Source organism: Gallinula chloropus (assembly GCF_964237585.1).
Source record: "Gallinula chloropus genome assembly, chromosome: 13".
Taxonomy (NCBI): domain Eukaryota; kingdom Metazoa; phylum Chordata; class Aves; order Gruiformes; family Rallidae; genus Gallinula; species Gallinula chloropus.
This window is the reverse complement of record NC_140098.1, coordinates 13,645,668-13,668,239: the sequence shown is the minus strand read 5'-3', so window position 1 is coordinate 13,668,239 and position 22,572 is coordinate 13,645,668. Positions and strand designations below refer to the sequence as shown.

Below are 22,572 nucleotides of genomic sequence, written 5' to 3'. Positions count from 1 at the left end.
ATAACATCTGAACAAGAGACCAGCACACCACCACAGCTCAGGCCTTTTCCATGCCCTCTTTCAACCATCCCACACATTCCCAGGGTACTCAGGTTCCCTGGAGCAGAGGCTGACACTTACTGCAGGATCCTGAGGTTGGCTGTGTGAGGCAGACAGAGGGCAAGCTTCGTGGCTGTCCTGTCTCCAAAGTCATTCCTTGACAGCCTGGAAGGAGCAGCGACAAAACGTTACTGGCAGAGAACTACAGAGCCTCATTCCTCCCCTGTGTGCCACCCACACCTGTCTGTGACCCCCCACTCCTCACCCACACATGCTGACAGGAGCTGATGTCCACCACTGAAGGACACTGGGAGCGGGAGGAAAGAACAAGGAGGTTTTATAATCCTGCAGCAGGAGTTAAGCGGGGAAGCAAACACACTTCTCAGGGTACACTGATCCAGTGGAGCTGTCCTGCTGGAGTTAAACCAGGACTGCACTTCTTCATGTGCCCCCAGCCCAGTATTCTGCCATCTGAGGGCTACAGGACAGCTCCAGCAGTTTAACTACCTTGTTCTCACTTAGCTTTTCTTATTGATTTATTTCTCTAACAGGGCAGGGGCACATATGTTCTAGAAACTGCTCTGGAATGGAAAGACTGATACTAAGGTATTTTCAGAGGCTGAGTACAGGCTCTGTCTGTCCTCTTCCCTCCATTTTTGCAGCCATACAGATTCAAGGCTGGTCTCTTACACCCCACAGGCACTGCACAGCCTGTGTGCCTGGGGTACCAGCTACCAAACCACAGACCTGGCCCTTCCTCACTGATGCCACATGGCCCTTGGGAATCCCAGGGACTGCAGTGAAGAAGCAACCCCCATGCCCCCACACCACTCTCACCCCATGCAGCTGTGAGTTTTGACCCTGCTCTCCTAAGAATCAGCTGTAAAAATTATTTTGGCTTTATTGGAGCCAGATTAGATCTGGTTTCTATGTCTCCATTTCTGACCAGCTTCCTGAAGGAATGAAGGAATCAACACACTTACAGGAGCTCCTCGACATGCTTGCAAGAGGCAAGAGCTTCCATCAGCTTTTCCCCTCCAGCAGGACTAGGACTGTTCCCTGAAAAGCTAGAATAAACACCAAAGACTCTCACTGCCTGAAGAAGAGCCCAAATGCACCAGCTCAAGGTATTTTACTGTGTGCCCAGTGTGATGGGAGACTCACTGCAGCAAGGGGCTATGGGGGCTGCAGTGGTCTGTCCAGACACAGGCCTCTGGAAAATGTAGTGAGTTTTTGCAAAGCACTGAGTTGCTTCTGCCCCTGTGGGTACTGGGGGGATGGAGCAGTTTTCCCTCTTCCAGACAGAGCTGGGAATCTCCTTTTATAATTTCACAAAAAGAAGAATGATAACGCATTGGTGAGGCTGCACCTCGAGTGCTGGGTCCAGTTCTGGGCTCCTCACCATCAGAAGGACAGTGAGGTCCTGGAGTGAGTGCAGAGAAGGGCAACCAGGCTGGGGAAGCGACTGGAGAGCAAATCCTATGAGAAGCAGCTGAGGGAGCTGGGGGTGTTCAGCCTGGAGAAGAGGAGGCTGAGGGGAGACCTTCTCCCCACGTACAACTACCTGCCAGGAGGGTGCAGAGAGGTGGGTGATGGCCTCTTCAGCCAGGGGACAGGAGCTGGGACAAGGGGCAATGGGGTCAAGCTGCCCCAGGGCAGGGTCAGAGCAGATGTGAGGGAAAAGTTCTTCCCTGGCAGAGTTGTGGGGCTGTGGCACAGGCTGCCCAGGGTCGGGCTAAGTCACCTTCCCTGGATGTGTTTTAAAAAAGGGGAGATGAGGTGCTCAGGGATGTGGTTTAGCTTAGGATGGGAATGGCTGGACTGGATGATCTTAAAGGTCTTTTCCAACTACTGTGACTTTCAGTCTCAGAGAGTCTCTGTGCTGGCCAAAAAAGTTGCTGCCAGGCCCAGCTGGAAGGTGGGACCTTGTATGAATGAAGGTAGCACAGAGCCTCCTGCACAGGTTTCCCCACTGCAAACAAAGCAAAGCGACTCACTCGATTCTCCTCAGGTTTGGCATTCCCAGCAGGACAGCAGCCAGATTTATCAGGCCTGGATCTCCAATCTCGTTGTGGCTTAAACTTTAAAGAAGAGAAGGAAGGCTGACTGGAAAGCATCAGGCAAAGCATGAGATCTTATTTAATGTCTCCCATCTGTAGGAGGACACCTCTGACCTTGGCAGCAGAATCAAAGAGCTGCTGGTCTCAACTATCTCATGAAAGACTAATGGCTGTTAATGAGGCATTAAAACAAATTACAAAGAGCAAAATCACTGGATCTTGTTAATGGGTGGGAAATTGCTTCAGCCAAAATACCAAGACAGGCAACAGCAGGTTATTATTTTTCACATGGAGAATGGACAGAATCTGGCTAGAGAGAGAGGAAGAAAAGCAGAGCAAGCCTGGGTTGGCTCTAGATTCAGATCTTTTCAGAGCAGGAACGTGCTAGTTCCAAGGGTCTCCTGGGAAAGAAGAGGCCCTCTGGCCCTGGTCTGGATCCCAGGGGCTCCAGACAAGATCTGAATCCAGAGGCTGTTGAATCCATTTCCTATGTGACTGCAGCAGAGTGTGGTTCGACCAAACTCTCCTCTTTTAAACACCAAGCTCTGATTTCCTCTCGCTCAAGGTCTCTCACACAGGAGCATCTGGCAGTCTCCCTGCTTTTGTCACAACGTGTACAAGCACACGAGGGGCTCTCCAAACACTGGCACTAGCAGTTACCTCTCTGCTGAGAGGAGCCTACAAGGAGGAGGGCACTCACTTGATTTCCTCCACGTAGAGCATGTTCCTCAAGGCCTCTGCGAGTTGGGAGCAGCCGTCGTTACCAATGTTGTTGTGGTTCAAGCTGGAAACAACATCCCAGGGAGATGGACATTAAGCTATTCAGTATCAGAGGCCAGGCCAGAGGTGAGCTGCAGTCCCATACTTACATGAGCCTTTTCAGAGATGGCATTCCACTCAGGCCCAGCGCGAGCTTCGGAACGGCAGCACTGCTGAGTTTCATGGAGCCCAGGCTGAAAGAGGAAGCAACACAGCAACAACTAACTACCCAGAGCAGTTGTGTGAGCACCCAGAGCAGAGGAGAGGAGAGCAGAACAAGGGTGGAAGAGAACTGGGGGTGTATTCCCCCTGTGAATAGTTTCCTTTATCCTGGGGAGCAAGGTGCCACTGGGAACACCTCTAGGGACAGCAACACGCACAGTTCAGTGGCACTTCATAACAGCAGCCTATGTGTAGGTGTCTGGAAGAGCCATCTCTGTGCAGGCCACCAGCTCACCCTCCAGGAGGGGAATGCTGGCTCTGGGATTGCTGTATAGGAAATGCTGCCTCCCAGCTGGGATGAGACCCATGCAGCAAACCCCACCAAAACACGGGCTTTCCCCCTGGACATTCCCTGTCACAGATGAATGATCACTCTCACTCATTGCAAATAAATTAATTGTTTCTTCTTGCCTGTCTGAAGTTCTCCAGCCATCAGGAAACCTACATCTGTCCATGGTACAGGCAGAAGAGAGGCTGCAGAGTTTCTAGAGCTTCTAGAAAGACTTGGAAAGCTCTGGACAACCTGCTAACAGCACACTTACTTGAGCTCTTCAATGGCCTGGCAATTCTGCAAGCCCATGATCAAGTCATCAATTCTAGCTGGTGTCATACTGCTAGAGGTCAGCCTGCAAAACACCAAGGATCAAATAAGAAGGTCAGGCCTCAACACGCTGAGGAAGAGGAGTCTACTTCATTGACAGGCAAGTTGCCCCATCCCAAACCCCAGCCAACACAGACATCAGGGACCAGTAAGTTTGGAAAGATTTCCAAGGCTTCCATGCACAGGACTATGAGGACTTGGGCAGTGCAGAGATGTTTACACAGTAACACGTACCAAAGAGTACAGTCTCTGCCTGGGCCAACCAACCCACAGCACTCCACTGGCCAGAGATGCCCTCTGCACACCTGCCTCACATGCTGTTGAAGAGGGCTGTGAGAAGGACTGAACACTGTTCATACCAAAACTGACTCCTTAACATACCACAGTAGTATAAAATTACCTCCAATGTAAACAAGAGCCAAGGTCTCAATCTCAAATTGCTTTCACTTCACAAAAGGGAAAGAGGAAGAAGCTTCAAAGCATGCACAGGGTGCCCCTGTAACCACATTCAGCACAAACTGCAGGGGCTGCTGAGTTCACAGCTGAGACACAGCTCAGCAGAGACCACAGACCTCATGGGTATATTCCAAAGAGTGTTCCAGGGAGGGTCAGGGTGCAGCAGAGGGTTGAGCAAACAATAAAGATGTGGAAAAGATCACATCTGGGGACTTACTCAAACTTCTTCAGCTCTGGAAGAGAGAGCAAAATCTTGGGTAGCATTTCTGCTTCATCATTACAGAGCTCAACATGAGACCATCTGCAAGGAGAGAACAGATCTGGGCTACGTCCACTGACAATGAAAGGTCTGTACCCTGTACCAAGCCCACAAGTGAAACACGCCAGTGCTGGGACACTGAAGCATGACACAGACACCTGACAAGGTCCCATGGGTGTTCCCAGCCATGATAACAGGCTGTCTGGGCACGGGGAGATTTAGATGCCTGCAAAGGATATCCCAGGAAGCCACAAGGCCTACAGGTCTTTTCTGTTTTCCATCCAATTGCTCTAAGTAGGGCACCCAGAGGGCAGGGACTGGGACCTTGCTCTCTGGCCTCTCCCTGCAGTGTGCTCTCTCACACACATGAGGAAAACTAATCCCTTCCCCCCAGAAATAACCTTCTACTACCAACCTGGTTACTCACCTCAGTTCCTGAAGCTGAGCACATTTTTCCCTAAGCCTCTGGTAAATGCAAGCACATTTGATTTCTGGCTTGTACAGATTCAGTCTGCAGGACAGAGACACACAGCACAGTCATCAGTGATGATCAGTAGATGCCACTGCAGTGTCTCACGTCCCTTCAGGCCAGGCTCAGCAAGTGCCTCCTCTGGCCATTCCTGTTATACCCCGTGTGCCCTGTGCAGAGAAACAGGGCCCTGGCCTCAGCACAGGAGAGGAGAGCTGCAGCCTTCCTCAGCAAAGCAAAGGGAAAACAACACTAACGCTGTTCCCTCTCTACAGGCTGAGGCAGAAGCCAGCATGGCTTAAGAGTCTTCAACATGCTCCTGTCTCCTGAATGCTCCTGGCCCCGTGGGGAAGGTCAGTAGGTTTTGTTACCTCATGCAGGTCCAGCATGGGCCTGAGGGACAGTAGCCCAAAAGACACACACATGAATCATGTTCCTTTTGGATGTGTGGCATAGAGACACTCTGAGGCTGAACCCACAAACACCAGAGCCTCAGACACTCTGAAGATGGTTTTGATCCCATGGCAAGTTTCAGAACTAGCAGAAAATAATGGCCAATAGTCGCTTTCTCACCTGCTAACAACTGACTCGACCTTCTCTGGGCAGTGCGGGAACCTTACGCCTAACTGGAAGAGGTTTTTATCTTTCCATATCCTGGAAAGGGAGGGATGAAAGAACATCATAACCATGTGAACTCTAGAGGGAGAGCAAACTCTGGTTTACAGAAGGAAAAGCCAGGAGGACTGGATGGCCCAGGTCTGTGCTGACCATTCATCTCTGGAGAGGACTGTAGTGTTTAAACTAGTTCCCAAGCAAGCCTGGACCAGGCACCCTTTCTCCCAAGCGAGACCAGGAACGTGGTCTCATTTCTACTAGGTGTGTGACCACAAACCTCCTAAGCTCTTCCAGAACAGAAAGAACAGAAGAGTTAAAGAGTGTTAGCTTCAATCCTGTTCCCTTAAAAGCATCAGGCTGAAAGGAAATACCTGAATGACACCAGAACTCCAGTCATGACTTACATGATCTCAGTGATGTTTCCACAGGCCTGAACAGCCAACTCAAGGAGGTTTGTGACACTTTCTTTATATACCCATGGCTCTTCTATGCTGCAAAGCAGAACACAGGCAGTGCTGCTTTAGTCACATGCACAGGTCCATCTCTGACACTGTCAGCTCCCTAATATACCCCAGAGTGGCCCTTGTGCTCTAACATGTGTTTTGGGAGAAGGGAAGGATTCAGGTGAACTGCAGGATGCTCTGGCAAGGACACAGTGGGAACGTGTTCACCAGGATTAGCAACCTTCTCTGAGAGGCAGGTAGAGGTCTGTGGTGACAGGGGTGTATGGCCACAGCTTTGCATGATGCTTAGTGGGAATCAAGGGGATAAAGCTGAAATACCAGTAACTTCAAGTCACCTGTGGGAACATCTCAGGCCAACACTACTTGTCTTTGGAGGAAGCACAGGTCACTTTTGGTTTTGATGAAAGGAGATCATGGACGATGAGTCCAGCCCCAGAGCAAGGTCAGACCCAGCACAGAAACACAGTACCTGATTTTCAGAGGACCTAGGTTATTCCTCAGTGAATGCAAAAGTCTCTCTGCACCTTGGACTGTCACGTTGTTATTTGAGGATCTAGAACCAAAGACCATTGTAATGAGCGACTTACAACCGAGATCAGCCCAATGGGCCCATGCAGGCAGCAACTCACCTGTACTCTGTCAGGCCACTGCACTTTTCCAGGAGCAAACACAACTTTTCCAAGTGGTCTGGCTGGAAGTTGCACTCTGCAAGTCTGACAGGACACAAAAGAGAACAGTTTTAGTTCCTTACCAACAATTCAGGCTTTCTGAGCCTGAAATCTCAGGCACCAAAAACCTTTCCTCACAGAGAAACAAGGGTGGCACAAAACCCTTAAATACCTTGCAGGACTTCAAAAAAATGATTGCAGCAACACTGCAAAAGCATCTGTTGAGATGTTCTGACACAGCACACATGTGTGCCAATGGTGCAGCTCTTTGCAGCACCCTGCGTGTGACAGGGACATCTACAAGTCCCCAGGTGAGGAACGGTCAGCAGGGAAGCACGAAAAGGGATGTGGGATTCTCAGTGACATGTGAGAGCTCTTCTCAGAAGGGGAATCAAAGGAAATGTATCATCTGTTGCTGTAAAGTATCACCCTGCCAGGTGCTAGGGAGTACAAAATGTTTTGCTTGCCTTGTCCCTAGAATAAGGGCAACAACTTTTGTCAGAGAAATGATAGAAAATACCTGTACCATTACCTCAAAATCTTTCCTGGGTCATCTCTGCTTGTCAGCTTGATGATCAAAGTTGCTTTGGAGCACAAACTGCACAGAGAAGGCAAGGGACTGTAAGGTTTGGAACAGAAATGACTGTTTTTCCCCAGTGGTCAGAGTTTAACAACAATACAGCTGCAGGAAGAAACACAGAGGCAGCAGTGACAGAGCTCCCTGGCTCAGCTCACCTCTGCCTGCACTACACCAGCCTAGGGAAATGCTTCAGTAGGGTTTTGCTAACGCTAAGCTGGCATAAGGCAGCACTCAGGGTTGGAGAAGCAATACTGATGTGTTCTGATTTCATCTCTCTCCACCCATTCCTGCAGTCTCTGCCCCTCTGCAAAGCCATGGGGAGAGCTGAAACAGAAGCCTGATGTGCTCTAAACTAGCTCAGCCAAAAGATTCAGCACCCACGTTTAACTGAGGGAATGAATGGAAGTGGCCCTGGCTACATTTGGTTTGTGACAGACCAGCTGCTCCACATGAACATAAACATGGATAAGGGCAGGGCTGCAGCATGCCCAGCGTGACCTGAATCCATGACAAAAAGCAGCTCAACAAGCCCAGAACCTATTTTTTCCAGAGATAAAAGGAGATAAAGACACAAGTCCAAGCAAAAGGACACTGGAAATGGTTTTCAACAGACTCACTGTGAAATCTCAATGCAGTGAAGTGAATTAGGGACCACATTTTCAGAGGGGGAACGCTGACTCCTGCCCTGAAGAGGCTCATTTACAGAAACACACGTGACAACAATTGGTACAGCTGAATACCTGTGTCTTTACACACAAAAATGACTTGGCCCTGGGCAACAACTGTTCAGCTCACTTCCTCTGCAGCAGCTGTGCTTGGCCAGTAGAAACAGACACAGACAAAAGCTTTGCATGCACGTATACATGAAAATAGTTGAAAATGTGGCCGTTGTCCTTCCTGCCTGAAGATCACAAATTCAGGACAATTAAAAGGAAAACATGAAGGGAAGAGTCAGGATTTAGCAAGGAGAAACACATACCTGACTTGAACTTCAGTGATATTTCCAGATGTGACAAAGACGTTTACGAGGTGCAGAACTCCATCCTGGGAAATCCCATTATGGCTGAGACTGCGCAGGAGACAAAGGGGTGTCAGGAGTCAGGGGTTTCCCCAGGCTCTGCAGCCACAGAGGCAAAATTCAAGTGGCCACCAAAGGCAGAATGGGTTGTGGGGTGCTGGGCCCCGTCAGCTGTGCCAATGGCACCAAACCCCTCCCAGACACGGCACACCTGACCGGGGTGACACAGCCAACTGCAGCTCACCTCTTGTGCTACAGAGGGAGCCGACCACTGGAGCAGCTTCTCCCTCACCAGAAAGGGAAGGGCAGAGGCTGGCAGAGGGCAGAGCTGAGTTCACAGCATCCCTGTGCTTTCAGCTATTGCAACAGGACGATGTATGTAGAAGAGCAATGAACTCACAGCTCAGGGGACTGGGTCAGCCCACATCTCAGGAGCCCACTGAGGGCCTCGCTATCTCCTGCTGACGCTAACAGAAGTACTTTCACTTCAGCAGGTTTGGGGACAGACCCTGAGTCACTCTGTCTTGAGCTCATGGCTCACTCAGCCCTTAGCTCCTTGGACAGGAGCAGAGAAGCAGCACGACCACCAAGGGGTGGTGGGAACACCTTTCTGTGGGGCACCTCAGATTCACAGCACGACTCCGTACTTGAGGGAACAGGTACCGGGCACTCGATGCAAACAGTCCAAGAGGCACCGCAGGCCTTCATCTCCCACCTGATTCCTGGAGAGGCTGAAAGGCAGGACAACAAGGTGGCAAATCATCACTCAGCATTTTAAGCAGCAGTGCTGAGGAGTTTGGAAGGAAAAAGCCAAACTTCCTGGACTTAAAGCCCAGATCAGCCACTGAAGTCCTGCCGAGAACAGGCTGCTGCCCTCCCAGGCCACCTCATGCACAAGCTCCTGAGCAAACTCAGAGGAAGCACAAGCTCAGAGGAAGCCACAAATGCCTCAAAACAGCCAGAGAGTGAAAGTGGAAGTTGTCCCACCAGCTCAAGCCCTCTTAAAATACCTATCAAGGGCCTGTGTGATTACTCACCAATTTTGGTTTTGAATAGTTTGAATGAGCAGACCTATAGAGGCTGGAAGCTCCAGGCAATGCTGAATCACACCAACCCAGCTCTCCCTCAGTGACTCCCAAGCGAAGTCACAGCAACAACCCAAGGGCTACTTACTCTACTTCTGCCAGCCAGCCATGCTGATCCAGGACTCTGCAGAGCTCATCTATCTGTCCCTGACCGATGGCACAGTCTGTCAGCCTGGGGAAGAGACAGGTGCAGGATTAAAGCAGGGCCAGAAACAGGCACAGCCTGAGCAGTGAGAGCTGCCTGTCAGCACTTGTGTTTTTACACAAAACCCTCACAGAAATGAATGCCTCTGGCTGCACCTGTGTTTGTTACTTCTCCTAATGCCTCCCCAAGGTTCATAATGACAAACCCCATATCAGAGGTGGGAAACAGAAGTTTTTGCCATCTTTGGTGCCTATCTGGGGATGTTTCAGTCTTCTTGACCCAGCAACCATCCCTCCCTGAGAGGCTGCACACACATATCACACACACTGACCTCACATGGAGATTATCACCCAGAACTTGAGGCACATGTTTGGACCATGCACTGGACAGGGCTCAGTACAGTTGCTTGTGCAGCAGAATTTGGTGCCACTCAAGATAATCATGAGCCCAGTGGCCATGCAAGAAAGGCACGGGCCTGTGCCATCCTAACGCATCTCAAACCGTACCAAGCTGCACTTAGGCAGCTGAACTGAGCCTCAAAGCTTCAGCTACCAGCCCAAACTCCTTGACTTGGACTAGCAGCTGATCCCCACGAGTCCTTCATAAAAGAGGAGATTTGGCTCCCTGCACTGGTGTTCCAGTTAGATGCTGTATGCCAGTACCTGCAGGATCTCGTCTGGCTTCGCGTTCTTGCTCCTAAATGCAAATAAGCATTCTCACTCGACCTGAAGCAGACAGAAAAGACAGTCCTTCAGCTGTCAAGTTCTGCAGTCCCTTTCCAGCTGAGCTGCTGGGCTCCAAACATGCCAAGTGACTTACCGGACTTGTACCGTTTGGATCCGCTCGCAGAGGTTGATGGAGTTGACGAGTAAGATGGTGCAACGTGGGGAAAACGTGTTATTCCTAATACTGAAAAGGAGGGCAGAGAAAGCACAGTGACATCAGCTCCAGAAGGAAGGTTCCCATTTCCCACTGTTTACTTTGAGAAGCAAAAGGCTGGATCCACCCCATTTAACTCAAGATCAGTGAGCAAGGAGCAGAAGTTGTGAGTGTTGGCACCCAGCATTCCTTTAACTAAAGGAGAGACTCCTGCAGTCTCCTCTGTCTCAAACGGGAGTACAGACCATGGGTTTACACTGCACAACTCCTCTTTGGGTGGTGAAGGCTGGGCAACTAGACTAGAGAAACCGCAGACTGGAAGCAACCTCCTGAGCAAGCAAATTCAGTGTCTCCAGACACTGCAAGCTCCCCCACGTCACAACCCCTTCAGGAAAGCAGCCACATTCCTTCTAGGCTTTTTGTCCACCTGCTGGGATTGCCCAAGCCCCTGATAGCACCTCTCCAGCCTAAATTCCCAGCCTATGTGGCTGACATGCTGCCAGGAGATGCTTCAGCTGTTGAGTGTGGAGGGGCAGCACTGTGGGATGCTGACCACGCACACAGGCAGTGTGCTGTTGCCCTGTGTCAACCAACAAGTCCTGCATCACTTGCAGATGCTGGAAGTCATGTTCCATGGGACCTGCAAAGTGAGGATTATCTGGAATGCTGTGCCTGTGGTGGATATCTTTCCCCCTGTCCTTTTTTTTTTCTTCCTCTATGTATCATTGAAGAGGAAAGAAAAGCTTTGGTGCTGCTCTGGTTCTAGAAACAAGAGAGGAATGGGTGTGAAAGAGGTTCTGCCATTCTCTTGGCCTAGCTTGTTAATATGCAAGTACTGATGAAAGCTCCTAAGGCATGTTGTGGTAATAATACTTTGAAAACCAATGTTTCATGGCAGCAATCAAAGCAGGGGTCCCAAAGGGTACCTCAGGAGTGTCAGATGACCGAAGCGTGGCAGGAAGCGCAGTAGTCTCTCAATGCTCTGCTCACTCAGCGAATTTCCAGACAGACTGGAAAAAACATGGAAGAAAATAATTCCAAGAGAAACTGGGAACACATGTGTGCATGGGGGTGGTACAGGCAAAGAGGACATGTCCAGAAATGCCCTCAAAGTTGGGTGAGATTTAGTCCTCATAGGCTGTGCTTCTCTACATCCTATAGCAAACCAACATCCCAGCTTTAAGAGTCACACTTTGCTGTTACTCTAAGTTTACACAGTGGTGCTACTGGCCTATTTCCTGCCTGCAATACAGGTACTATGTTATTTCTATTTATTATTACTCCACTTCTGTTCTGAGATCTGTTCTATTCCTCTGATTTCCTTAGTCCCCAGCTCCTGTCTGGAGGGAGTTTGGTTTTACAGCCATACTCCAAGCCAGGGGCTTGAGGGGTAGGTGACAACACTTGTGTCTTGCCACAGAACTGAGGAAGACCAGGAGAACACATACGTGTTCTGCGGGGTTTAGACACCACTTGGGAGAGGTCAAACACTGAAGCAGAGAGGGCAGGAGAAGGTGTGGGTTTATCTAAGCATTTGGGGGAAGCTTTTGGGGAGGGTTCCTGGAGGCTGTAGTGAAAGGAGAGACAATTGACACTAGCTGCTGACCTGAACACCAACTCTGTGGGTGGGGGAGAGAGAGAGACAGACAGACAGACAGACAGGGTAACACTTACTCAATTTCTGTCAGCTGGGGGCACTGAGCCAGGACCTGGCACAGCCTGGTCATGTCCTCTGGACCCACTCCGCAGTCCCTGAGACTGAAGGAAACAGAGCACTTGGGAGATAAACATTTCTCACAACCACAGTATGGCCACACTCTGCATATCCCACAGCCCCACATCTTCAGACAAGGCCTGTAACTATCCTCTCACTTCCACTATATAAATCATCCTACCCATGATCTAGGACTGAGAAGTCAAAATCTGTGACACCCAGGTGATTTCACCAGCTCTGAGTTGATTCGAGAGAGCCAGGCCACCAAAATGCCATGTTATTTTCTGTGCTGCCTCCCAAAAGCCATTCTCATTGGTACTTAAACTGTGTCTGGAGACTGGAGAGCATCTTTCCCTGCTCAGAGCTATTGCAGCTCTCCACAGCAAGGGCTGGGAATGGTGCCTCCTTCCTACCTCCTCCAAGAAGGAAATTACAGAAACCTTCCTGGGAGGTCTCCATGGGCCAAATGTAACAGGTCTGTACTTGTGGGGAAAGACAAACCCTACAAGTTTGGCCAAGCAGAAGAGGCACCATTTTTTTTCACATACCCATCTGTAGTAGTGGACATCCAATGTCTATCCCAAGAGGGTGTATTGTTCATCCAGCCACTTCTGGGATATGACTGTGTCCCTCCAGTGACCACAAAGCACAAATACCTGCTGGCCTGGGCTGATGGCAGCTGGCCCAACCTCTCTGAGGTTTTGCCAAGTTACACCAGCCAAGACCTTCTCCCTTGTAACCAAGTGCTATGTTGAGGTCTGGCCTCACTTCACCTGTTTCACCAGGGGAGAGGATGGTAGAGAGAGAGATGAGAGATGGACCTTTTTCAGAGGTGTCTCATGATGGGACACAAGCAGAGGACAGAAATGGCAGCTTTTGTGTTCAGTAGATTAAAGATTCTCCTCCCCCTCTACTCTGCCCTGGTGAGACCACACCTAGAATGTCATGTCCAGTTCTGGGCCCCTCAGGTCAAGAAGGACAGGGAGCTACTTGGAAGAGCCCAGTGCAGGGCCACAGAGATGATGGAGTGGAACCCCTTCCTCATGAGGACAGGCTGAGGAAGCTGGGCCTCTTTAGCCTGGAGAAGAGGAGACTGAGGGGTGACCCCATCAATGTCTGTAAATATGTAAAGGCTGAGGGCCAGGAGGACAGAGCCAGGCTCTTCTCAGGGATGGCAGTGACAGGACAAGGGGCAGTGGGTCCAGCTGGAGCAGAGCGGGTTCCATGGGAACATAAGGGAAAACTGTTTCCCTGTGAGGGTGCTGGAGCCCTGGGCCAGGCTGCCCAGAGAGGCTGGGGAGTCTCCTTCTCTGGAGATATTCAAACCCACCTGGACATGTTCCTGTGTGACCTAATCTAGGGGATCCCGCTCGGGCAGGGGGGTGGACTAGATGATCTTTTGAGGTCGTTCCCAACCCCCAACATTCTGTGGTTCCAAAGAGCCGAGTCTGCCTCCAAAGGCAGCCAGGGCACAGGACAGCCCTCTGAGGGGACACAGATGGAGGGACAGGTCTGGTCCCCACAGCCACAGACCCCCTCCATGGTCTCTCCCTGCTCCTGGGTGACAGAAGGGAGCTGGGCTGCCATACCGAAAGCACCGTCCTTTCTCTGCGTGCTTGGGATGCGCCAGGAAGCCACTTCTCCACCTGCTGGTACTTCTGACGCTGGGGAGAGAAGGGTTTAGCTGTGAGCTGTGCTCATGTCACTGCCCCGTGGAGCTGATTCCCCCTCCCCTGCAGCTGGGGAAGAGGTGAGGTGGTGACAGCAGCCTCGTGTTCCACTCTGCCTTTTCTCACCACCCCCCAGAATAAGGTTCACATCATGCCCAGGAGAAAAAGGCCCTTACTACCCCCATTCCAGCCCCCAGAGAGCTCTGCATTCCCTCAGCTTTGGGCATTTGCTCCCACCTGGCCTGGGAGGAGATGACTGCAGCCCCAGCCAGCAGTGGGGTCCTGCCCTCTGCTCCACACCCTCAAGCCACTGTCCATCAGGCAGGAAACAGCTCACCCTGTTTCGACCATCCCAACTGGAGTTTGGACTTAAATGGCTCTTTAACTGGCACACCTCAGGGCTTCCCCATCTATTAAAGGTTTAATTAGGAGGAGTTTGAAAGGCATACACAGGTGAATGGGTACAATTTTACCTGATTCTTTCACAAAAGGTCAGGTGAACCAACTGTCTGTGTCCGAAGCTGAAAGCAGGAAAGAACATCATTAGGAGGGAGTTTGAAGAAATATGCTCTCATATCACTCCTCAAAAAACACAGCTGAAGGTTTTAAATAGCAAAAAAAAACTGAGAAAAGCACTCTTGGTCATACCTGAGGTTCATGGTTTTAATGTGTTCCAGTGCAGATAAGGACTGAGCTAAGAAAAACACAGCATTCAGGGAGATCCGGTTGTCATTAAGCCTACAAGAAGAGATTCTATCAGCTGCTGTAAGGAAACTACTCACAATTCACACTGTGTCACCCTTGTCCAGCACTCCCAGAGCCTCATTCTTTGCCAGCTTCTGCACCATGTTTCCAACTACAGTTCTGCAAACACAACTCACTCCAGGATTTGTTTTAATTCATCCCTCACTTTGAGAGTTCAGAGAATCTCAGAATAATCCAGGCTGCAATGGACATCTGGAGATGACCTAGTCTGACTCTTCTGCACAGAGGAGGTCAGGACATTGTCCAGCTGGGTTTTTAAGTATTTCCAAAGGAATGTCACCAGGCAACCCTTCTAGAGATGGAGCATCCTCACCACACAAGCTTGTTTCTTATGGTTAAATAGAATTATTTCTATTTCAAGACATCACTGCAGGGCAAAACCAGCTCTTTGGCAGGAAGTGCACTTGTGCACATAAACCCCATGCTAATTAAAAGCATGTTCAGTTTAGGTCTACCACAGTATCTACTGTGACCATGGGCAGTGTGTTTGACCTGGGGGAAAAGAAAAACCAGATAAGTAACAGCTGTGTGTTTCATTGTTGGGAAAAGAAGGGGCAGACTGTCAGTGACTGGGACAGTCTTGGCTTGGGAACAGTTTGATTAAACAGGAACAACAGATCTATCTTTCAGTAAAGCAGAATGGTGCAATAGGCCTTAAGCCACAGTCCTGTGGGTGCAAGGGCAGCGCCAGGTAAAACACAGAGATCAACATAAGCCCCTATGCAGCTGGACTCCACCTGCACTGCTGACGCCGTCACTCCCCAGCATTTGCCTCCCTAAAGTGCCCACCTCAGAAAAGGAAGGGCTGCTCTCCCTCCCAGGGAGGAACTGGGAGAGTTCAGTGTCCTGCTGAGGACCTCTGTCTGCACACAAGACTGCTTCCCTCCCTTCATGGGGAGCAGACACTCCTCTCAAGCACTGACCAGCTTTGAGTAGAGTCAGTCTGTTCTGGACTAGAGGTGGCAACAGGCCAGGCAGCACAGTGGACATGCCCTCAACAGACACAGCACGTGTCTCCACTTGATCCTGAAGAGCCTTCCCTAAATGTGGACTGTGCCTCCACAAGCAATGCTCCCACAGTAACCCATCCAGGAGTGAGGAGGAACAGGAACTACTCACTTGAGAGAACTTAATGTCTTCAAACGTGGCAGGAACTGAAACAGCTTCAGAAGCCCCTCGTCTCCTAGATAGTTTCTTGACAGGCTAGGATTTAAAGAGAGGCATTTAACTTTCATAGAAAAAAAACAACAAACAGGAAAAACAATTAGCTCTTAGTAACTAGAGCTCTGAAAGCAGGACACAGGCACCCTAATCTAAACAACACAAGCACTGTCCCTCCCCACTGAGAGCTCAAGCCTTCGGGAAAACCAGAGACTGGAGCTAACCCAACTAGGACAGCCAGAAGCCCAGCTCAGGGCTCACCCTTTTCTCATGCCCACCCAGTGACCCCTTTAAATTCACAGTCCTTTTTAATGCAACTGCCAGCGACCAGACAGCTCTGAGATGTGATCAGCCTGGAGAGGCCCAACAGAGGAGCCATGGCTTAATCCTGGAGAAGGATATTAAGCTCTGATATTGGAGCCCAAGGATCACAGCAGCCTGTGGACCAGTGAGATCAAGGGACATGATTACTTAAGAAGAGCAAAGAGCAAAATCCTCTTCCTCAGGCTGCCAGGCCAAAGGCAACAGCCAGCCCTTGGGTGGTGGTAGCCAGACTACATGCTGGTGCTGGTCCTTGCTGGGCCCTTGAAACAGAGACATGAGGGTGTGTGCCTGCTAGCCTTTCCATCAGGGCTGGGTCTGCTCACCTCTCGGTGCTGGCAGACAGGATGACTCCCCATACACAGCACTGAGGGAAGGAAGAGTGCCTTGGTGCTGCAGGCCCTCACACACCATGCTGGGGTCAGCAGCATCAGCACAAGCTGGTACCCTCATTTTTAGGTGGGATTCTTCATGCTCTGCAGCTTTGCCCCCAAAGGGCCCACAGGCAGAAATGCCAGGGTGAGGTTTTACAGCTTTTGTGACATCTGAAGCCACGCTAGGTGTTCAAATTTCCAGATTTATACACTGAAACCTTTGTCCTAAGACAGCACTAGAACTGCATGTCTCTTAGCAAAGGGTATCAGCCCATGTGAAGCTATGCCCATTGTAAGGCTATGCCTTGTCTCTGCCACGTTCTCCAAAGAACACTGCAGAGCAAAAAGGTGGCATCTTCTCAACATCCCAAAGAGCTGCAGCCAGAGGCCACAGGAGTTAAGGACTCACTCCAGCTTGGAGATGCCGCTACACTCCTTCAGCAACGCACACAGCTTCTCCAGGTCACTGGCTTGGAAACAACTGTCTGTAAGTCTGGGGGGAAAGAAAAATCAATAATCCAGGTCTGTAGGACTGCAAACAAGACTCTGAACTTCACTCCTTCAGGCAACCAGAGAACCTATGAGGAGATAATAATGAAATAAAAAAACCCCTTGAAATAGATGGCTTTTTTTTGATCCTGTCTGCAACAACTCCTAATCTATACTTTCAGCTCTTGTCTGCAAACAGAATAAAGAGACAAAAAAACTTGTGGCACAACAAAGCACCAGGTCCCCAAGGTCCTGGTTAGAAGGGACCTCACTGCACCCTACAAAGCAAAGCAGACAGGCACGCTCTACGTTGCAGGCAGAGCACACTCTGACACACATCTGAACACTGGTCCAGTTTAGGATGCATTTCTCCAAACAGCAGCAGAGAACCCCCCTAACACCACAGCTCTTCCAGGTCCCAAGTGAGAGCTGATGCAATAACCACACAGTCACCAATTCTGTTTTGACTCCTGCAGAAGACCACAGGCACCACCCACAGAGCTTCTAGCACTGCAGGCTGGGACTGTGAATGCAGTGACACCAGCTCTCCTGGAGAGGCAGGTTACATCAGCCATAGGATCCAGAGACAGGGCATGCAGGGAACACAATGAAAACTTCCCGTGGTACCTTATTTTCTTGGAGGCAGTAGGTGTCCAGCTTTCTGTCCCATACTGCTGGTCATCAGTAGGGCACACAGGTTCTTCCCTAGTGAGCAAGCACAAAAGCAGATGAGGGTAAAACACTCTGCTCTAGCAATTTGGCAGATCCCTTGGACTCCCCTGGCTCTAGCCCACACCAGTATCTCACCAATAGCCAGCTCATCTTTCTTTCAGTGATTAAGCAAACACTCCAGAATGCAGGCAACTGGGGAGACGGGGAAAAGACACATTTCCCACCTAAGCTACAGTCTGATGGAGAGTTCAGCTTTTGCCTAAACACACTTTGTGCAGGGTCCACATCTATCCAAAACACTACTGAAAAAATATATAGAACATCCAAATCCTGAAATATCTGAGTTTAAAATGTCAGCTGGTGCCTTAAAGGAGTCACAGATCACATGTCTCAGGCTGTCACCCCGAAGCACAGCCACAATAACAGGGCTGCATCCAGTCACAGCCCTCAGCTCCAGCTGCAGGTGTGCTGTGGGAAATGCTAGTTTACAGTGGGCTCAGTCCATGGAGAACAAGGGCATAACCAAACGAGCCTACAGCTCCAGGAGCAACAGGAGAACGTTTCTCAAACAGCACATGTGGACCCATGTGTTTGGACCTATCATTTTCTGAGAGGGAAACCCAAAACTCCAAATCCATTTTGATTTAGGAGTACCATGACCTAGAATGCACAGTGTAGTGAACTGAAAAGTTTTAAACACACAGGGATCTGTGAATCCTTTGAGAATTTGGTCAGGAGGTTTTTTTACTGGTCACTATTATCAGCCAGCCCAGCTGTTACTGCCCAGCCTTCTTTGCTGTGGGTGGAAATGTCCCCTTTAGGGATGTGAGACATAATCAAACCCTCCAGAAGGCAGTGGGCAGCTCCCAAAGCAGCAAAGAAGGTGATCTAGATTGAGGAAGGAGGGCCAAGGGCTGCTGCAAGATGAAGTGTTACCTTTGGTACCTAAACAAGCTGTAAGAACTACATAAGATCCTGAGAAAAGCCCATTTGTGCACACACACTGTACCTGGGATGAGGGGAGACAAACCCTCTGTCTTCAGCAAACCTCAGCACTGCAGTCTGATGACGAAGGCTGCGAAGAAGAGGAGGAATCAATCCATGTCACATGCTTGATTTTGCTGCTCAAAATTCTTTGGTGACACAATCACTTGAAACACTCCCAAAGCAAGTAAAAAGTAATGTGCCTTGGTTTTAAATCCTGGCTGGATAAAGCTGTGCAGTCCCAGATGGCTCAGTTTCTCTGAGCCATTAGAGAAAGTGCAGACACAAGTGTTACACTTGAACTCCAGGGCTAAAGCAATAGAAGATGACCTCTCAGCTTGTCGTGGTTTTACCCTGGCTGAGAGCCGAGATCCACACAGCTGCCTGCTCTTTACAGGAAAAGAGGGGGGGCAGAAGAGGGGTGGGGGGTGAGACAAGGGAAGGGAAAAGGAAGGGGCAAATAACAACCCCAAAACCAAGAAACCAAAAGCCCATGGGTTGGGATAAGGATAGTTTACTAAGATTACAGAAAGATACAATGTAACAATGCTGACAGGACTTTAGAGCAAAAATCTATGACACTGTTGATACCCAATGCAGTTTCTCACGGAACCCACAGCTCAGGCCGTGCCACCCAGAGCCGCCCCGGAACCCGACCGTCCCCCAAAAATCACACGTCCTGGAGCCGCCCCCCTCCTCCCATCAGCCCCCCTTTATACTGAGCAGGATGGAATTGGCATGGAATACTCTCTTTGGCCAGTTTGGGTCACCTGTCCTGGCTTCTTCCCCTCCTTTCTCACTAACAGAGAAATATGAAGAACTGAGAAAGTCCTTGACTGCCTGAGCACAACTAAAAGCACCAGGCTGTTACCAGCACTGCTTCCATTTTAACACCCAAACACAGCATCCCATCCACTGCTACAGAAGAAGTTAACTCCATCCTGACCAAAACCAGGACACAGCTCCACTCCAGGAGACAGCCCCAGTTCCATCCCCCAGAGAGACCCTCTCTACAAAACTTCCTGGAGCAGAGAAGAGGAAAGAGTCTGAAACTGCACCCACACATGGAAGGACACACAGCTCTGTACCTTCCAAATTCTAGCTGATGGCTCAGACAAAATCAGCTTACAGCAATACATCAGCAAGTGTCCATGTTAGGAACCAGCTTTGGACATGTTCTTCACCTGCCCTGCTTCTGAGGCAACAACAGAACGCAGAACCTCTCAGACTGGGATCAACCTCAGGAAGGACTCAGGTCCTACATACCTGACTTGTACCTCCATCACCTTCTGGCAGGTGTTCACTGCCTTCAGCAGACTGAAGATGCCATTAGCAGTGAAGTGGTTCTGACTGAGGCTGGGGAAGAGAAGAAAGGCAATGAGCTGGTGCCCATGGAGGCGAGTGGTCGGGGTGCTGCTCTCTTCGACCCGTCTCATTTCTGAAGTGGCACAGTGGGACACAGAGAGGACCACCACTCCTGAGGAGGGGGGTTTAATGCCAGAGCACTGCAGCACATGAGATGCTTCTAGACCAGTTTCTCTGTGTGATGCTCTGAGCAAGTGACCTTCAGCCTGAACAGTCTTATGGGCAGAGTCTCATCCTTCCCTAGGACTTCCCAGAGCTGCTTCTGCAGCACTGGCCCTGACCTCCTGCATCCCTGCTCAGCATCTCTGCATGGTCCCTGCCTGGCTCAAGCCAAGCTCAGAAATTCAATTTCATAAAATCATAGAATCATTTTGCTTTAAGATCATCGAGTCCAACCACTAACCTGGCCTTGCAAGACCAGCACTAAACCACAACAGATTGGTTTTGCACAAGGCAACACTTACTTCAGCTGCTTTGAAATTGATATCCAAGGGAGGCTTTCCAGCAGGAAACTGCAGCCTTCATCTCCAAGCTTGTTACCTGATAAACTGAGGCATTTCCAGTTAGTCAGGACTGTTTTGAACAGTACAAATAACAAAGCCCTCAAAATCTCCTTGCTTTCCCTTTCCCATAATTGCTTTTTTGCCTGGACTGTTCTTCTGTCCCAGATCAATCTTGAGACAAAGAGTTTTACCCCTTGGGCAACACAACTCATGCTTCAGCCCCAAGCAAATAAAATAGTGAGTGTTTGCTGTGCTCCAAGGAGGGAAGGGGAGAAGGGAGGGATTAGGAGGGGAGGAAACATTGGATGACAAAGATCTCCAGGTCCCAATTCAAATCAGTGAGCTAGAAAACAAGGGTTTAAGGTGTAGCTACATTCAAGATACTGGACTGAACTGTCTTGCAGCAGATATTCCTGCATGTTCCAGGCTAGGAGAGCTTTACAGCAAATCCAGGTGGCCTCACATACAGTCAAATGAGGAAAGGTAGAGCTGATACTCATAGCAAAGTGCAGGTTGTGAAATGGATCCTCCACTTACATCTCCCAACAGAGCTGGATGGCTTCAGAAGACAAAAGAGACAATGCAGAAGGAATCTGTGGCTCTTTATGGGTGCAGAGGATTCACTGGAGGAGCCTGCCTCTGGGACAGCTCCATACTGCCTCCAGCACGAGCACTGCTTGGTTAGCACCCTCTGCTCTGCAGCTGGCATTGCTGGTGTAACCAGAGGCTGGAGAACATCGCAGGAGCTGATGGTTGGTCAGCACCCATCTGCTGAACATCACCAAAAATCCCTAACCAGTCCCCTACCAGACCCAACCAAGAGTGCTGGGACCCCTCCTCGGGGTCTCATAGCCCCCCTGCTGCCCGCCACACGCTGCAGCCACTGCAGAAGGACATGAGGCACTTACTCCACTTCGGAGAGGCAGGGGCAGCTCCAGAGAATGGCCACGATCTCCTGCGCATGCTGGGGCGACAGGCTGCAGTACCGCAGGCTGTGAAGAGGAGGGGTTAGTGAGCAGCAAGGGGACAGCCAGCCCAGGCGTCCCTGGTATCTCTTGCAAACCAGGGCGCGCAGAAGCGGTACCAGGAGGGGGAAGTTTGACTCGGCTCTGCCACGCAACCCTGGGCACGTTACTCCGCAGCCAGCAGCGCAGAGGGACGTGTCTGCAGTGTGCTGTGTGAGTGCAACACCCTGTGAGAGCTGCCTGGCACCACCGGCCACAAGAAGGGGTTGGATTTGCTTGTTCCTGTGGCACAGAGTGGTGGGGGAGAGAGGAGGAGCTCAGGCCATGTCCCAGCCTCAGCACGGTCAGGGAAGAGATCTGTGCTGAGGGGGCTGCTGCTCCCTTCGGGAAACCAGGTGAGAAACAACCCCACAGGGCTCGTGCCTTTGGTAGTGAGCACATGGCAAGGTGGGCATCAGCAATTGAGCTCACCTCTCCAGGGCCACAGAGCCCAAGACACAAGAACTAAAGCCACCAGCTGGGCCAGAGAGGGATTTCTATTGTTACAGACCAATTCAGGCCTATTTCAAACTTCTCCCTATGTGGAAATGTGCCCTGTCCTTAAGGACCAACAGAGCTGTTGTCCTTGTCCCTCTGCAGTACCTGTGATCTGCAAACCACACGCAGCAGCAGGAATTTCAGTGTCTTCTCTTACCATAACTTCATGTGTCTCGTTGGAGGGACGTGTTCCTTATCTTCTTCCCACCTCAAATCCAAAGATCTGCAAACAAGCAAAATATGTGGCCCTTAATGTACCTCCACAAAGCACCTGACGACCTGGGAGATGGTTAGCATCTTCTGGAGGTTTAACAGAAGAAACCACAAGGCCCCACCAATCCATTCAATCGTAAGTGGTTTTCAGGAGCCAGAAGACCTTCGTGGGGAGATGGGAGCACACCCTCACGTTCAACTGGTTTTCAACAGAAACACAGCACCTCAAGCTTACACAGGCACTAAAATGCTGCCTTTGTGGAACTGGCTGGTAGGGCTGGGGAAAGAGAAACTCCTTTGGTTCCCTTTCTCCTTGCTTAGGAGGATCCAGCTCTGCCAGATGCAAAGGCAGAGGTAACCAGTTCTGTCGCTGGTTTATAGTGACTCCAAGGGGATGGTTTGAATCAGCACATCTCTGAACATAGTGTAATCCCAAGCGCAGCTCCTCAGAATCACAGGGTTGGAAAAGACCTTTAAGATCATCGAGTCCAACCATTCCTGTCCTGTGCTAAACCACATC

At 50.3% G+C, this 22,572-nt stretch overlaps 1 protein-coding gene across 1 annotated transcript in view; it reads right to left on the bottom strand.

The window, feature by feature from the left end:
- Positions 1 to 22,572, bottom strand: part of NLRC5 (NLR family CARD domain containing 5) — a gene marked incomplete at both ends in the record, with an annotated part of 46,003 nt that overhangs the window by 7,488 nt on the left and 15,943 nt on the right. The window contains 28 exon segments of the mRNA XM_084270065.1: positions 121 to 204; positions 1,023 to 1,106; positions 2,037 to 2,120; positions 2,800 to 2,883; positions 2,969 to 3,052; positions 3,623 to 3,706; positions 4,355 to 4,438; positions 4,824 to 4,907; positions 5,439 to 5,519; positions 5,885 to 5,971; positions 6,414 to 6,497; positions 6,574 to 6,657; positions 7,145 to 7,210; positions 8,172 to 8,261; positions 8,858 to 8,941; positions 11,246 to 11,329; positions 11,994 to 12,077; positions 13,623 to 13,697; positions 14,177 to 14,224; positions 14,352 to 14,441; positions 15,588 to 15,671; positions 16,734 to 16,817; positions 17,441 to 17,518; positions 18,495 to 18,560; positions 19,736 to 19,825; positions 20,299 to 20,382; positions 21,246 to 21,329; positions 21,997 to 22,062. Coding sequence (XP_084126191.1) covers positions 121 to 204; positions 1,023 to 1,106; positions 2,037 to 2,120; positions 2,800 to 2,883; positions 2,969 to 3,052; positions 3,623 to 3,706; positions 4,355 to 4,438; positions 4,824 to 4,907; positions 5,439 to 5,519; positions 5,885 to 5,971; positions 6,414 to 6,497; positions 6,574 to 6,657; positions 7,145 to 7,210; positions 8,172 to 8,261; positions 8,858 to 8,941; positions 11,246 to 11,329; positions 11,994 to 12,077; positions 13,623 to 13,697; positions 14,177 to 14,224; positions 14,352 to 14,441; positions 15,588 to 15,671; positions 16,734 to 16,817; positions 17,441 to 17,518; positions 18,495 to 18,560; positions 19,736 to 19,825; positions 20,299 to 20,382; positions 21,246 to 21,329; positions 21,997 to 22,062 — 2,265 coding nt within the window.